The 17,999-nt window shown below is 40.7% G+C and overlaps 1 protein-coding gene across 2 annotated transcripts; it reads left to right on the forward strand.

Moving 5' to 3' along the window:
* The first annotated feature begins 12,667 nt into the window (after positions 1-12,667).
* LOC147893565 (acetyl transferase 1-like) lies at positions 12,668-15,268 on the forward strand. 2 transcript variants are annotated; one of them, XM_087386628.1, is made up of 4 exons: positions 12,668-13,056; positions 13,211-13,283; positions 13,424-13,846; positions 13,975-15,268. In XM_087386628.1, the coding sequence occupies exons 3-4, from the start codon at positions 13,424-13,426 to the stop codon at positions 14,905-14,907; spliced, it is 1,356 nt and encodes a 451-aa protein (XP_087242754.1). In that variant the 5' UTR covers positions 12,668-13,056; positions 13,211-13,283; the 3' UTR covers positions 14,908-15,268. The 2 variants fall into 2 exon arrangements, with proteins under 2 accessions (XP_087242754.1, XP_087242755.1); XM_087386629.1 differs by having other exon boundaries at positions 12,668-12,987.
* Positions 15,269-17,999: the final 2,731 nt, after the last annotated feature.

The following is a 17,999-nucleotide window of genomic DNA, read 5'->3' on the forward strand; positions in this document are numbered from 1 at the left end:
TCAAATGTGTGAGTAGTAATCAAATGAACAAATCACCACGTCAATTAATCTCAATACATTGACCCTCAACATAAACATATCAAGCCCACCTCTTCGAGATGGCTCCTTACATGAGAAGTGACATGGCTCATGACAACATCTCGCATGTGACAAGTACCATACAATCTCTATTTCATTGATGGCCATGTTCCACATGGTTTCTTTCTCTTCAAAGTTGATTGGGGTTCAAGAGGGACTTCCTTCATGCCTACTCAATTCCATACTTTGAATGTTCCTAAGCAATAAGCTTCATGAGATCTTGCTAGAACAAAAAAAAGTTTAAGAAATGGAGAGAGGCTATAAGGAAAAGAGGGTCTCAAAGTAGGGATTTTTATTATGTCAAACATGCCTCTACATAGCCTAAAGCAATCTATGCTAGTGCAGTGCAAGCAAGCCACTCATTCTTCAAAGGACCAGCAGGCCAAATGGGGAAAGCAAGTGACCTCCTCAATCCCTAAATTAGAAGTTTGTTTGCAAAAACCATTGAGGAGGAAGAAGATATTCAAAGAGGAATTGGCCCCCAATGAGTCAAGTGGTCATGCCCCTAAAGAAGATGGAAGCATACGCTAGGTAAGTTACCAATGGTTTGTATCAAAATAGTTTCTTAAGTGAAATGGGAAATTGGTGAGTAGGCATGTTGTAGTGGGATACATTCAAAGTCTTTGACCACTACTAATTTTCCTTTAGATTTGGATAGGCATCAATTGGATTAAAAAAGGGCTAGCGGTTGTTAGCATTAATTAATGAGAAATGGATTCATAATTTTTATCTTTGATAAGATAGACATTGTGAAGTCAAGAGTGCATAGTGGTGTCGAGATATGGTGCCATGTGCACATAGATTAGAGGCTAAGGTATTGTGTAGGAATGTATTAAAGTAGCCACCCAAGGATGTGGACTACATGATGTGAAGATGTGGAGCAAGGACATCCACTAGGAGAGATGTGGATTAGAGGATCCCACAAGTGTTGACTATTCTAAAGGATCTCTCTATATGAGAAGCCTATCTTTGTATTGTCAAAACACACATTGCAATAGATTAAGTGTTGCGTACTTTATGTCTCTTTCATGGTACTTTGACCCTCCTTGATCATCTTGCTCTTCATGTATCTAAACTCGGAGTGCTCGATCCATCACTTTGACATGGTATCAGAGCTTAGGTCTTGCTCTCCTAGCTTAGTTTTTAAGTTTATTAGTAGTTCATTAGTGTTGTTCGTATGTCTGGTTCCTATCCCATTTTGTAGAGGGTCAAGAGGTCTTCTTTTTTGGTGTTTGGCTTCTTGTAGTGTGAGCTATTGTCTTAGAGCAACCACGAAATGATCAAGACACGGAACCACCAACGACGAGCAACAATCCTGCTCATTTCAACCATGGCCTTCTCTAATTTTGTAGTGGCCTCCTCTACATCTATTGCAGCATGCTACATCTTCAATGACCCAAAGCTCCATCCGATTTATTATCCTCGTCTCAACTCCTGCTGCACTGGCTTTATTTTCTTTGTCTCAACTCCTGCTCTACTCACTGCCATAACAACTTCCCGAGTCCATTAGGACAAGTCCATTAGTGCAACAAATTGATGGCGACAACGAGCATCAGAAGCTATGGTGCAGCTCCACTCAAAGAGTCCACCACAAAATAGGTGACTCGATGCCAACAAGTAGGCAAGATTGCCTGGTGAACTTAGAAGTCATGGTTAGCACTCCAACAAACGAGGCCAACTCATGCAGTGATGAACAATGACGACAACAATAATCAAACATAGCCTGAGACCAAGGAGAAGAGTCAGAGAAGAGCCATAGAAGAGTTGAGAGAGTAGCAACCGCACATCACACGATAGCCACAGCTCCGACCACACACATTTGCAGCCGACTCAACATATGGAACCATATACTTCACAGGAATCACCGTCGCCATCGCTTTCTTCTCAGCCATCCTTGTCACCGACCTACTGTGCATATTTCTTCCCAAGGCTATAAACTTAGGCCACATGGAAATGCCACATGGCTTATAAGGCTGGTCAAATTAACTGTGGTAAGGGTTCACTCTTTAGTAGAATGCCACATGGCACACATGCTTATCTTGACACGTGTCAATATCCCACATTAGCATAGTGCCACCTAAGCACACAATTCCTTACTAAGCACAGTTTTGAACGCTACATGTGAATCCCTTTGCCACATCATCAAAGGCCTCTTCTTCATAAAAACTTTGGCAAGCTATAACTTCCAATCCAAAAAGAATTTGTATGTGCTCCAAAAAGGAAAAATAATCAATTTTCGAGCTCTACGCGGTTGTCCTATTAGTTTTGTTTGATGAAATTAGACACTGCCACATTTGAAAGTTTTTTCAACTGGTAAGACCTTTGCAATGGCAATACACACCCCAACTATTGAGAAGTTCACTGAGGAAGGATTCCATTACTGGTCTACACAAATGAGGTATCTCCTGATGCATCAAAAGCTTTGGAAGACTATAAAATAAGAAAATATGAGGCTCGCTAATCCCCAAGAGTCACCCATACAACATTGTATCTACTTCTACCTCAACATCGACAATGAATGCCCTAGCAACACAAGAGCATGCTCCTAAAAGTGTAGAACCACAAAATCCTACCATTGTTTTGATGCGACGATCATTAGATGCAAAAACTAACACACTCAGAAGTTCCACAAAGAGCTGACTAGTGCCCCAAGTCTATGCAAAGCTTCAAGCTATTCTAATGCAAATCGAGGATGGGGTCCCCAACCCAAGTGATTTGACACCAATGAGATGATGACACCATTCATGGATACTTCAAAGACTCAAGTCCCCACAATCTTTACTAGTGCTCTCAGCAAGTACGTAGCCTAGAGAGAAGCTTAAGTCCTAACACTCTTGGCTCCACCATTCATGCATTCAGCCCAGGTGAAAATAGGTAGATGGCACCTTAGGTGAAAATAGGAAGCTACCAAGTTCGGTCCATCCTTAGGTGAAAATAGCATCCCTATCTTCAGCTATCTCTCATTTGTTCATGAGGGTTCAGCATTTGTCCAGTAAGTGATCAGGGTCCATGAGTCCACATGCATTCCATTCATAGGGTTTCTAGCTCACACGCACATGGCCAGAGTCACACAATGGTAAGGTCATTATTTTACTGTTGCACCCTCCATGTAACTCCACATGCACTCACACTCACCTAGGTGAAGTCCAAGAAGGTTAGTTAATCAGTCAAGTTTAAAACAAAATCAAGTCAATCAACCAAGTTTAAAACAAAATCAAGTTAATACAGCAAGACTAATAATGCAACAATTGATTCAGTTGTTGCTATAAGCCTAATGCGATGACTTTTGACCTGCTGTGCTAATGCTAACATTGACCCACTGGCATATATTACCAATCGCTACTTTACTGCTAATGCGATGACTCCTTAACATGATGATACACTTTCAAGTAAACAATAAGTTGCCACTATAATAATGCTAAGTCGTTGCATAATAATGATGAGTCATTGCTATAATAATGCTGAGTAGCTGCTATAATAATGCTGAGTCGTTACTATAATAACACTTAGTCATTGCACTAATCCACTGATAACACCAGTTGTTGTGCTATTAATGCCAATTGCTACGCTAATGCTAACACTGTCCCGCTGCATTACCTGGTCCCCTATATAAGCAAGTAGCCTCATTATGTAGGTTCTCACTTAGCAGTGTACCAAAATTTTACTTCTTCACGTTCACTCAGCACTCAAGATTTATTTTTCGCCAAGGAATTCAACCCAACCAACAAAGCTTCCTCAACCTTCCCACCTTCTCTTACTCCTTCTTCTTGAATAGTTTGCTTCTCTCTTCCTTCTCAAATGGAGCTCGAACACCTTCAGGCCAGCAATCTACCTATGAGCCCAAGCCATCTGCTCAACAATCCACCATTTGCACCCTCCAAAAGTGATGCATTATGGACACAGAGGATGTCTAGAATTATTCTGAGCATGCTATGCAGGTTACAAGGTTTTCTCCACTCAAATAGGAATGGATGGAGAGGCTACAAGGAGTGGTCATCTGGATACTCACAGTACAAGTATAATGCAAAGTTTCTACTACCACAATGCTGAGGCATATCAAGCTCTATAGGACCCCAAAGTGGTACCATTGATCCAAGCCATGGGATTACACACTGTGGCAAGCAGGTTCCCCTGCCACTTGAATTTGAGGTAGGTCATCAGTTTTGTGGATAGGTACAATAATTCGTCAAGCACAACCAACAATTGGCTTCACATGGTTTTCTCTAACAAGAGTCCAATGCTTGAATTAGTCAAGCCTATAACTCCTTAGAAGACCTACCTTGCTTTGCAACATAGCCTGCAATGGTTGAAGGAGTATGGACAAGGGATACCGAGTTTATCTTTACCCATCTTTTTCGTGGTAATAGCGAACGATATCCCCCAATAGGCATTATAGTACTCTACAAATTTTTTTTGGAAATTATGCAGAAAATGATTCAAACCAGCATCAGCTAGTTTGATGATTTGCATGTGGCCGATCCCACTAAGGTCCAAGGTGTAGATATGGACACTACTTATTGGACTCTATTCAACATAGTACCATAGCCACCACCATCCTCTCATCTTGACACAGCATAGGGCCCTAATCCCACTTCCACCATCATTGGCATAGGCCAACTGTCACAACCCTCCACATCACAACACACCACCATGGATGTGCAATGCTAGCCACTCAACTAGGAGGGTCCCGAAGACATGGGCACAAATACATGGTACCGAATTCTCAAGTCCATGCTCTTCTTGGACATAGAAGGGCCTTATGAGGAGGAAGGGCAGGAAGAAATGGATGAACACCCCCATGAGAGGAAAACTAGCCCTAGGAAACAACTCTCGACCATGACACATGGTATGAAGCAATCACATCTTTTTAGATGGTCGAGGATGTTGCTCATGCCAACAAGTAGAAAGGAAAGCTTCAAAGCTTTCACCTGAGCCATAAGGACATAATGGAGGTAGAGCTCTCACAGAGTTAATACAAAGGAGCTTCAGGAAATTGTGATGAGAGAATAAGAGAACTATAAGGGGTGGCTATGACAGGCTCGATTATACTCAAGTCCCCAAAATAGATGCAGATGCAGATGCAAGCCTCTAGCCTCAATGCCAAGTTCTATTTTTGAAGAATGAGGCATTTTGGTGAACTAATTATTCTGCTAGACTCGAACAGGACATCGATCCAACATATATGCCACAGGAGTTGGCCAATGGATGAAGGCCATTGATCCCAATATGGCATACAACTTCCCAAAGTTTGATTTTTTGGAAGTTGGGCCATCCTATGCACTGGCAGCTCAGATGGAGGACTTTAACACCACCTTCGCCTCGATACCAAACCCAACAGTCATTGCTACAATGCACTTTTTCATTCTGCTGATCATTTTTCTCCGCAACATTATGACACTGGACCCACCCAGTTGAAGAGAACCATCAACAACTCTAAGAAAAAATATTTTTGACTTAAATAAGTAGCCCTTATTTCCTCAAGTTATGAGATTGTACATATGTGTCTACAATCTTCATGGTCATCATATCTAGACCTTTGCATACATGTTCAAGGCACATTTTTAGAAGCCCCTCCACCTAGTTTGCCAAATCTCCCACTGGTACAGAATCATCAAGAATGCCCTCAACTCTGACATTATGCATCACATACAATCTAGGGATGGATAGGGGATGGATTGTGCACAGGAAGGGGGGCATGTTAACTGCAACAATTAATAGTTCATATGTCGTAATGACAAAGCGGAGAAGTAGGAGAGGGTGTGAGGAATATATTATGCAATCTCCCTTAGAGCCATATGGGCCCCAGTGTTTGTAACAAGAGAGTTAGAGAGGCACAAGAGAGTACAAGGGTTAGCCCTCCCTTCAAAAGGTGGAATGTATTTAAGGCCAAAAGTTTGACTTTGGTCTTCATTGTATACTTGCCACATTTGGGAATAGAAGCTCTCTCTCTTTCTTTACATTCTCTTGTACTTGACTCTTCTTGTTTCCATTGTATGTTGCCTTGTGATTGCCACTCCCCTACCTTCACACTCCCTTCCTCTTCTCCTCCCCATTCCCTCCTCTCATTCCTCTCCCCTCTCCCCTGTTCCTCTCTTCACTCTCGTGGGATCACATGACCACAATCTAGTAGATGCTTGGGTGACAAAAATGCGAGGCTCATGCATACAAAGCTCCCACAAGGAGTTGCTCAGGAGTGGAGACTCGAATGGCATTCTTCCAAGATCCCCACCACACCCAAGTCACCACCAAAGACTACACATTTAATTTACCAATATTAGCATCAACATTGATAAGATCATCCTCAATACGTTTCTTTGAATTACCCTCGGCTATTTCTATTAATATAATAGCTTGTCAACATCAATGATCGATGTCAATATTTTTAAACTATCAATGTTTTCTCTAGTCTAATGCTCCGTCATTTCATCCTTAAAAAATTCTAAGGGAAGCACGAGCATCACAAAAAAAGGATAGAATTTGGCCCTCAGGTAGTACTAACACTTTTATTTTTACATCTCCCTTGAATCCACTAGTATGTAAATATCTTGCAGTAATAGTCCCTAACATAACATCTCACTCTTGTAGGCTTCAACAAAGCTTGCAGTTTAGGCTATCAATTTCATACACACAATCCTTTCTAACAAAGCCCCTCCTTTTACATGTCTGATAAAATGTATATTTTTGTTTTTTTAATGACCACAACTACTCTAATAGTAATTTAATTTTTTCTAAGAGAAAATGAGGGTGTTTATTTATAACTTCAACATAAGTACATCTTACATCAGGCGTGTGGCACAACACAACAAAATTTAAGAGGATATCTCGAGCCAATGTATCACACAAAATTTAAGAGGATATCTCGAGCCAATGATTTGTGAATGAAAAAGCTACTTTTAAAGGGCTTCCACCACAATGCAAGAAGATTCCATGTATCTTTTATTGTCTCTGGTTGCTCCTTTTCTAGTTCAATGTACCTCTTTAGTGCTATTATGTGAGCTTCTGCGAGTGGTAATCACACTTGTCAATGCTTTGGTCTCTTTCTTGTATACATAATCCATTGATGAGTGAGTTGCAAGGAACCTAAATAAATTTGCATTCCATTGTAGCTAGATGGACCATACTATAGGTTTTTCAAAATGTTGACATTATGTCTCATTGGCACATCACCTAACAATATCATTTTATGTCAAAAGGAGAAGGACCAATATTCTCTCAAATCCCCTCCCAATCTCTCTTTTAAAGTCTACAAGTCATGAGCAAGTGTGCTACATCTGTAGGTGCTCTCTTGCATCTCATGTAACTACTAATTCCTTTGGTTATAGTTGTAGCCACACACCCTGCCCAAATAGCCTTGTGTATGATTAACCAAAGGAGAAAAGAATCTTTCTTGTGGATATCCTTGTCCCATGGATGACCAAAACATGTAGTTCCCATGTTGATGGAGTCCCTTCTCAATCATTTTGATTGAGAGTATCCAACATCTCTCGTTTATGATTGAAAAGATGGGTAATGGTTGTTTTGTTGGGGCCGTTTAAATTCCATAATGAAATCGTGATGTCTACCAACCTTCCAAAAATGATTGAGAGTATCCAACATCTCTTATTTATGATTGAGAAGATGGGTAATGGTAGTTTTGTTGGGGCCATTTAAATTCCATAATGAAATTGCTCTCTAAGAATGAATGTCCCCCCACATTCTTACTCTCTTTTATTGAGTTCAAATTCTACTTTAGCGAGGGATGAAGGAGGCACATTTCCCAGTCTTGCTATACTATTTTCATAGTTTTGATCCTCGCATAGGGTTCCTTCAACAAGCACATTGCTATCTCATGATAATTATTCCTATTCTTGCAAAGTGTCTTTAGAGAAGATAAGACTAGCTCGTATTGATTTTTTTAATTGCAATAATTATCTAGTTCCCCATAAACCTTAGAGCTGACCACTCCATGTTACCAATACCCAGAGCCCCCCTCTTTTTTTGGGAGCTTGCAGAAGTTCCACTCAACTTTAGCCATATTTTGGTGGCTCTAATCTCTTACATGAAACTTTTGAGCATTTCTTTCTGTCTATTATAGGGAAACCAACATGAAAAGAAGTAGACTACTAATAGGTATAAGAAATGGTTCGGCACCAATTTCCTCCTCACTAGGCATGGTTCAATGCCTTGACAAGTCTAAGTTTCTTTTTGATTTTTTGTGTAACCCATTCATCCGCTATCCTTCAAAACTCTTGGGATGGGCCCCATGGATCCATGTGTGCTAGTTTTCCTAGGGTTAATTTTAGTTCTTGATGCTAAATAGAAAGTCTCAAGGCATTCTAAAGTAGCCCCGTTAAATAAGTCATCAATATGGGGGGTTAGGGTAGTGAATTTGCAAATGGTTGGCATATCACTTGAGAACCATTGAATCTCCCTTCCTTTGTTTTATCATAAATGAGCTAGCACAATGCATCAACAACAATGACAAGGAGGTGATGAGATAGGGGAAATCCTTATCTAATAGATCTTTTCAACTAGAAGGATTGTGAACTTAGTCCATTGACTTCTACTTTGGCTATTGCATTTTGTAATAATGTTTGCACAAAATATCAAAAACTGGCACCAACACCCATGTCTTGTAAGCTTTTAGAGGGTATTCTATCATATGCTTTATCAAAGTCAATTTTCATGAAGCATATATCTTGACTTTCTTCATCAACTAGTTTTGAACATTCCCAAAGTGTAATGATAGCCTCCAATATGTTCCTTCCTTTGATGAATCTCTTCTGCTCCTCCCTTATCCAATAATGCATCTTACTTTGAGCGTTAAAGCTATATGATCTTGTAACTTGTGTTAGGCAGAGTGGGTTCCACTTACTTCTTTGGAACCCTTTCAATGGGAATATGTTTTATCATTCCTATATTTACTCTTGGGATCACATGTCCCCCTACCTAGTGAGACTTCCCAAGGTCCACTAGCTTAGACCCCATTATATCCCAAAACTACTATCTTCAGTGGGATTTCTTGTTATCATTATGTCATAGATCTTTGAATTTTATGTCATGTTTAACTCATAGGATCTACCTTACTAGTGCAAGAATAGATCTCTTTCTTGTACATTCGTCGTGAGTTCTCCGATTTTTTCTTTCAAGGCCTTTAACTTGCATATTTTTGTTTTTAATATATGAATGTTTATGTTGATGAACATTGTTGGGTGCATGCATGCTAGTTGGCCGCTATATAGGATGTCAAAAATAACAGTCCAAGGGAAAGTTGGGAGGAGTATTCATACTAGAAACCGCATAATAATGTGAATGCAATAATCCCATCCAACTATGCAAGCAAAAATAATAAAGATCTAGATGCTTATGTCTCCTACAATCATTTATTTGTTGTTTCCACTTTAGTATCAAGTGATGAATTAAAGAACACAGTATATATGAGGACCGAGGAAAAGCTACACTACACTAAATCAAATTTTTTTTCAATTAAAAAAAAGATTGGGAATGGGGAAGACATTGGGAAGTGGATGTTGTACAAGGAAAGGTCTTGGTAAAGTACCAATGGACATGCCTTACTGTGAGATCTAAATAACATGTGCTTGGATTCAAGACATCCGATGTACATAGTGCTAATGAACATGCTTGATTGTGAGCTCAAATTTAGTGACAATGCATAGTATGTGGCACCAAAAGTTTTGGTTATATTAGTATGGACAATTTATGCTTGAAAAAACATAATCTGCTTGATGATCTCCATGCCATGTAAGTGCCTTTGAAAATCTATGAGGGGTGCGTGAATGGACCATGACATAGGGGATAGTAACTCAAAGGCTATGCAAGTAGGGTAGCATATGATCTTGAGCTTGTACAAAATGGGTGTGTGGAAAAATGTAGGTCCTTTTTTATTTTTAATTATGCATGATCAATACAAAGATGTGCACTTAGTTCTTATCAAAAGAATATGAAGTTTTTTTGTAATATTCGAGAGACTAGAAGGTATTGGTTAAGAGGTAGATTGCCAATAAAAAGAATGGACTTAGATTATACATGGATAGTATATCTCATATAGTCTTGACAAATTGGAATAGGAGAGGGAAAGAGCTGAGTTGTAGTGGGCTTGAGAAATCCCATGCTTTACATTAAGAACATGTCAAAGATCATATGGTGGGAGATGGTTTGCAAATTACCATTGAACATCTTGAAAAAAAATTCCATGCAGGTGTTGCATGTTTATATACATAAGAAAGCATTTAAAGATAGCAATGGTTGTATATATGAGAAAGCATTTAATCTCAGCATAATCGAGTAAAAGAAGGAAAGAATTGAGCTATAATGGACTTGAGAGAGACCCCATGCTTTACAAGGGCTTTACAATAAGAACATGTCAAAGATCATATGGTGGGAGAAGGTTTGCAAATTACCATTGAACATCTTGAATAAAATTTCCATGAAGGAATTGCATGCTTGTGTACATAAGAAAGCATGTAGAGATAGCAATGGCAACGCTTTTCATTCAAGATTTAGGGTGCATAGATTATGGCTATGTTGTTATAGAAATGTGATACAATTGTGGTTCCAAAACAACGTATGATTGACAAGCATGCAAACTCCTATTGGTTATACAATGATGGCACTTGAAAATTATGGTAAGGTGAAATGTAATGTTTGAACATCTTGGTGGTGCAACAAAAGTAGGTACTTTAAGTAGGCAAGGTCAGATAGGTACATGCCTACCTTATGCAAGGGAGGTCAACTAGGATAGTTGGAGGGTAGGGGTGCTTGTAAAGGCAATATATAGGTAGCTATATGGCATGCTTACCTTATGCAAGGGAGGTCAACTAGGTTCCTTTGCACATCATGTACAACTACTCTAGTTGACCTTTGCAATTGTGAAGCAACATTAGAGCTACCCACATAAAGTGTATGCGTGAAAACTAAAATAGCAAAGTTACTAGTAGGTAGAGATTAGACCTTGCACATGAGAGAAAATATTATTATTATATGTGTGGAATGATCTAAGCTTAATCTTAGCATGAATTCTATTGCTTTGTTTAGGTATAGACATTTGTAACATTATGAAATATTGACATTTGTTGATCTTTCAAGTTCACGTAGGGATTCACTAAGGATGGAGGACTTACAAACCGTGTAGGTAGATGCAAGAATTCCAGCTTGACTACATAGCGGGAAAGGACAAAGAGGAGGAGGTGTGCATTGAAATGGAGGGAGGATTTAAGAAAATTAGAGACAAAACTAATTAATCAATATTAACAATGACATCCCAGAGAGAGTGGTAAAGAGATCATTTGTGAAACAACCTTAAACACCATTACATTGCCTTGACTACATCGAAGGCCTCAAAGGGAGCCCTCTTGATTAACTTGTCTTTACAAGCCCCCTATCCTCCAACTTGTTAGCACTTCAGTAATAATGTTGTTTTATATTCCTTTTTCTTAGTTGCCCTTTCTTTTGATTACCTTTACTCATTAGCCAGGGTCAACCATAGGAACTAGATGACATGTAAAGATGCTATCACCCTAGGGAGATCACTCTTTAAAAGCCTATAGCACATGCAAGCAAGTATGTATCTATAATACCCATATATTCAAAATTTTATGTCTTTTAAATAAGATTCTTTATGCTCATCGATACATATGCTTGTTTAAATGTAGAATTTAAAGCTCCCATCTACATATTTGGATAGATAAATGACATTGGATAAGTATTCCTTAATTCTCTCATGGATCTAAATAGAATGCAAGTCATTCTATTTCCATTGTTAACTAAAGTGCTATGTTGGCCTAGGACCACTACTTGCCATATACATGTATCCCTTTCTTTTGCTTGTTTGTACTCATCAACATGCCTTATATAGAGCCCTTAGAGTCCCAAAATCTATTTCGCAAGGATTTGCTTCATTAAGTTTCAAAGAATGCCACTTTTTTTGCCTTTCCTAGAAGGTAAGGCTTAGCCCTTGATATTGATTTACTAAGCTAGTGGGGGACCTAACCTAAACTAATATGAGAAGTCATTATTAGAGTTAATCCTTGGCATTTGTCATGTTTGTGGTGGAAATATTAGGCCTAGTGGTAAGGCATGGCAGCTTTCTATTAGAGGGTAAATAATGGCATGAGTTGTCATCTTCTCCATGATGGGATTGCGAAGGAAGGCTACCTTATTGCTACTACCGATCCCATCTCATATGAACTGACACACCTTTTATGAGTACTACACATGCATTGCCATTATGTTGAAGATCAAGAATGAACCAATCATAGAGCTCTACCAATTGGTCCTCGTGACCATTCTTCGTCTAACCAAAGGTGTGTGAGGCGAGCTAACCAAGGGTGTCTCGCCGAGGGGGTACCTAGCCGTCTACAAGACCTCAATAGTCGCCATAGACAAAGGTAGGACTTTTACACCATCTTCATTTAACGCCATTAACTGTTGACCAACTCACAACACCCAACATCTTCGTCTTCTCTTCCTTGCCAATGGAACCAATCAACTCACCTCCTACTTTCTGCTCCTACTTTCTGCTTTTAGTAGTAAGTACTAAGAAGTAGCCTGAGCGTCCCATTAACTTTGCGCCAGATGATTGTCATTGTTGTTGGCTTCCACCACCGCCACCTTCTTCCTCTACCCCGCTGCTTTTCTTGCCTCTTGGGGCTTCTATTCATTCATGTTCACGTCCCCCCTTCATCCTTCAGTCGAGCGCTCTTTCACCCATGCTTTACCCAGCTCTTTGCTCGCCTTGGCACTGCGTTGCAGCAACTATAGCTCCTTTCTCTCCCTCTGTTTGAGTCAGCCGCCTCGCTTGATTCGATCGGTTGATAGATCGTTGCTTCCGATCCCAGCTCTGGATCAGTCAGTCTGAGAATCATCGACTGCCCACACTACTATTTACGGGGTTTTCCTGCTTAGATTCAGGTGAGAGAGCTGGTTCACACAAGCTGTACAGAGCTGTGAGGTTGTCTTTCGAAGTAAAGTTGCAGTAAGGTGAGCTCCTTTCGCTTGCAGCACGCTGCGCTTGAAATAATTTAGAGTGGCGTCCCCTGTTTCTTTGGCTGGCTGGAGATCATTTCAATGTTTGGATTAGCGAGTCTGAAAATCAACGACATAAAACTAAAATTTACAGTGGTGTCCTGTTCAGAATCGGGCGGGAGCTGGTTCACACGAGCTCTTATAGAGCTGTGAGGTTATTTTCGAAGTAAAGTCGCAGCAAGGTGCGCTCCTTTCGCTTTGCCTATGTGAGCTGCTGCCTGATACATGATTCCGTAACCTGTTTCATTAGCTCGCTGTAGATTGATAGATATGGGACGATCTGCGCAAGCACCTTCTAACCAGTGTTGCGGATGTTGTTCAGATGGGGCCAGACAAGCGCTTATCTGTCCATTCTAGGCTCACTGTGGTTCCCAGCAAGCCTTCCCCTACCGGCAAAGTGCACCCCTTCTCTTTGCTCGACTTTATGCTACAGCTGCACGCTTTGCATACTGTCTACTACTACGACACCTCGTCTGTGAAAGACCGGACCAAGCTTGTGGAGAATCTCAAGGAATCTCTGTGCAAAGTCCTCTCCATGTATCCCGTTCTCGCAGGGCGTCTTCGCAAAAGAGACGATGGACTGTGGGAGCTGAAGTGCAATGATGCTGGAGTGAGGGTGTATGAAGCTACCTGTAGTGTCTCCTTAGAAGAGTACATGAACTCTGCAGACTGCTCGCTAGAGGAGGAGCTTAGCAGAACCGAAAGAATTCCGGATTACTCCATATCACCAGTGGCTGTAGTGCAGGTTTGATTTGCCTCGTGCATCAGGAGGTTTGATGTATTGTCGTAGTTGGTTTTGTTCCAATCTTGATCTTCACAGGCGTCGGACGTTTTAGTTTTCATTCCTATCTTAGTTTTCGCCCGTCCTTGCAGTTTACAGACTTCAGCTGCGGAGGATTGGCAATTGGTTTGAGCTGGCTGCATCTGTTAGGCGACTCTCTCTTTGGAACACTGTTCATGAAGGCGTGGGGGGAAACGCATCGAGCGGCCCAGGTCTTGCATCCGCCTTTCTTTCACCCCCCAAGCCTGAAACCTAGGCAGAAGGTCAATCTGAACGTGAGATCTAGGGATTATTATGCTTCCACGTTCCTCGGCAGGTTAGAAGAAGAGGGTCTTGAAAAGAGAAGCGAGGATTACCAAACCATGTTCTTCGCTTTTTCTCACGACATGGTGGAGCAATGCGTTGCGGAGGCGCGAGCTGGAAGCTGCAAGCTTGGTCCAGTGTCTCCGTCAGAGGTGCTGGCTGCTCTTCTCTGGGTTGCTATTGTGAAGGCCCAGGGAAAAAGAGGTGGTGAACAAGCGAAGCTTTCGTTGTGCCAGGAGTTCAGGAAGATTCATCTTCCTCCTTTGCCTTACGGATATGTAGGAAACGCAGTGCATTTCTTAGGGATATCAAGCGCAGTGAATGATCTCACATCCCAGGATCTATCGTATGCAACGAACCTTATATACGAGCATGGTGTCTTCACCGACACAGAGGAGGTGCGTTCTGTGGTAGATTGGTTGAAGGAGCTGGAGGATCAAGGCAGCGGACTATGCTCAAAGCCGACGTTGTTCTATTCTGCAGACGTGACCATGGCCATATTTGATCATTTCTTCAGCTACGATGTCTGCTTCGACTTTGGAAAGCCGGTTCGTGTGGGATACAGCGTAGAGCCACTGAGAGGGGAGGGACTTGTACTGGTGTTGCCAGATGCGGGAGGGAATTCCAGTCGGAACGTAAAGTTGACGTTGCCGAGGGAGGTGATGGGTCGTTTGTGTGAGGATGAACAGCTGCTACGGTTTCTTCCAAGCCTCAAAGCATAGCTACTGATGTTTAGCTTCTGTTTTATTATCAAGGATGAGCTATGCATAATTCCGGGAAGAAACTACAGAGCTGTCTAATAGCTCGATCTGGCCGCTCAGTTTTACGTCTTCTTCTTGTCTAATAATCTCAAGAAAGAGTCCAAGACCCCTTTCCTGCAGCTTTTCCGTCCATACTTTGTTTTCAGATGGGAGCTGCATCTTGAAGACATGTTGTATTAATTAGGAGGGCTTTAGAATGTATTTTGTGCTCTTGGATGTAGGAACGGTTCCTTCTAAATTGGCTATCGTAGGGCGGTCTCCAATTATTATACATGTATTTTGGTCTTCAATCACTGCAATTATCTAAACATTGACTCTTAAATTTCATGGTATCCTTCAAGGAATAGATTGTTCTGCCTTTTTGTCTTGTACGGCTCAGCGACAGCTATTTTGGTTGAAACATCCAAATGTCAGGTGTAGTATAATTTTCGATCGAGCGACCCAATGACATCCGTCTTTCACAGGTTCCAGCATAGCACGTGGTATCTGTCCATAATATGGATCTTGTAAATTTGAGGAGAATCTTAAATATTGTTACCCATGCTGTTAAAAGTATCAAGTGCTAAATGCGAACTTCGAATGGAATGCAATACAGCATGAGAATCCTAAGCAAACCATTGTTATTCAAACTAAATCAGAGAACAAAAAGACTGCTAGCACAAGATAGAGGAGAGGGGGTGATACAGGACTGATAGACCCCCTCAAATTGTAGAATATTCAATCTACACTTGCTCTCCAACAGCTCTAGGTGAAGCTACATACGGAACTCATGACAGTCAAAGTCAATATCGATCACGCCAACTAGGCAACGAGTCAAAAGTGATGGGGACTGCGAAATATGGTAACATGGTCGGACTATAATGTAATACTCCACTTTTGAATAGCCGAATGTTACACTGGTGACTGCAAAATACGTTAAATGATCGGGCTATAATGTAAAACTCTTCATAGCCACTGGCAACTAGGCTGCAGTACAAAAAAACCTCAGCCATTCTACAAAATGGCATTGTTTATCCTGACTGACATTTACAAAGTAGCAGAATGTGACACTAGTAATTGGTAACTGCAAAATAGGGTAAATGATTAGACATTTTGCTAATTGCAATGTTTAAAATGTATACACTGACTAGTGTGCAGTTATTGAGAGTGGGATATGAACCCACGCCCTTTCGGACCAGAACCTTATTTTGGCGCCTTAGACCAACTCGGCCATCCCAACATTTGTTGATCATATTTCTGATAACAATAGTTAAACCATTGCTTTTAGTCATTATCAAGTCTTCCATCTGTGTGTGTTCAAATCTGTGTCAAGCAGGTCGAAACACCAAGCGCAAGCCCTGTAGCAAATGTATCTTGCTAATTGCAGTAAACTTGAAAACACAAGCACATTCTAGCAAATACACCTTTCGGAGCAATAATTATGAGGGCTCCATAAAGACGCTCACGGAAGGATCAAGATCCCAAAGATTCAGAACTTGAAGAGAGTTCCGAGCAATAATTATGAGGGCTCCATAAAGACGCTCACGGAAGGATCAAGATCCCAAAGATTCAGAACTTGAAGAGAGAATCTTGGTGCTATAGACGGGCAAACAAAGAGCTACGCATGCATCTCCAAGAATTTGACATCTAGGCCCTTCTAATTTTAAAATATGATAAAGGCTTGGTGGTGGAGGATGATGATATGGTTCCCAAGCTTAGCACTTTCTCTCGAAGGATATCTAGATAAATCTTGGTGCTACGTGATGAACCAGATGCCTCTTGATGCCTTGAAAAAAACAATTCTAGAGTTTCACCTAAGGTTGTTAAAAAGTACAACGTTACCCTCCAAATATGGAGTGGCGTTGAATTGTTGAATCCATAGCCAAAGTGGAGGTCAACAATGAGTAAAGCCCATTAGTCAATAGTCCCAAGGACGCATTATCAGCTCCTATCAGTGAAAGACCCCACTCCTCCACATTAGATTGAATACTCCATAGCGTCTTATATAAGAAAGGCCATGCTATATGACATACATGGTAAATTTCTAAAGAAATACTACCTTATACAATAAACACAAGGGCCCTTATCACTTAAAGGCCCCACTCCTCCACATTAGATCAGCTACTCCATAGCCTCTAATTGTTCATCGAATGCAAGGCTATGAAAGCCTTGCAATCTCTTTCAAAGCCTTGTAATGATAAAGGACTTCAATATTAACCTTTGCAAGTACCTCCTTGTGTACAACTTCGTTAATGACTATAGTCAACCTCAACATGTCATACAACTGAAACAATAACAATTTACAACAATTGTATACTTTGTTTCCAACCAGGATCACCTTATCCACATGTATAACATAGCATCGTAGTTAATAAAGGGAAATATTTATAGTGGGGGACTTATATACTAACTACAAACATGAGAGGATTTTTATAATGGGATGTGACTTCATTGAGCAAGCTGGAGAAAGAGATGCTGCCACTGAGCTCCTTGAAGACTGTCTACATACATGAGGGGATTTCAAACATACTTATCCTATGTAATTAACTTTTGTAAAATTATATATCTATATCCTATGTATCACTTAGGATAGGTGGTCAACTTTTGTAAAATTCTCTATATGTGTGTGTGTGTGTCCACACACACACACACACCCCCATAGCCTTGGGGATCCTTTTGATCAATGGGTGTGCATGTAGTTTTAACACTTTAATGGCTCTACATGGATGTAAGAAGAGCATGGGGGAGAGTATTTGGAAGCATTGGGAATTATTCACTTGATTTGTTTCATTTTCCTATCGAAGGAAGAACATTCACACTTTACTTGTTCCATTCGTCCCATCCCCTTAAAATTTTTGTTGGATGGAGATGGGATGTGGCACTAGGTATATTATGGAAAGGTCAATATTCGATGACCCTTGCACACCATCGGTGCCTGCTAGCCTTTTATGTATTGGGACCACCATTACCTGGGAATATGGATCAGAAGGACCACCATATACAGTGTACTCAAGACATATGACTAGTGTGCATGGTGAAAGGTCATATCTAATTTTTATGGAAGGACATATTGC

The sequence above is a fragment of the Dipteris shenzhenensis genome, chromosome 15 (genome assembly GCF_047967505.1).
Source record: "Dipteris shenzhenensis isolate YYH24624 ecotype China chromosome 15, Dip_SZ_1.0, whole genome shotgun sequence".
NCBI classification, from domain to species: Eukaryota; Viridiplantae; Streptophyta; class Polypodiopsida; order Gleicheniales; family Dipteridaceae; genus Dipteris; species Dipteris shenzhenensis.

Excerpts from the sequence above, each read along its gene's own strand:
- LOC147893565 (XM_087386628.1), top strand. The coding sequence starts at position 13,424 with ATGGGGCCAGACAAGCGCTTATCTGTCCATTCTAGGCTCACTGTGGTT. Across the intron at positions 13,847-13,974 it reads CACCAGTGGCTGTAGTGCAG|TTTACAGACTTCAGCTGCGG; the intron begins GTTTGATTTGCC and ends CCGTCCTTGCAG.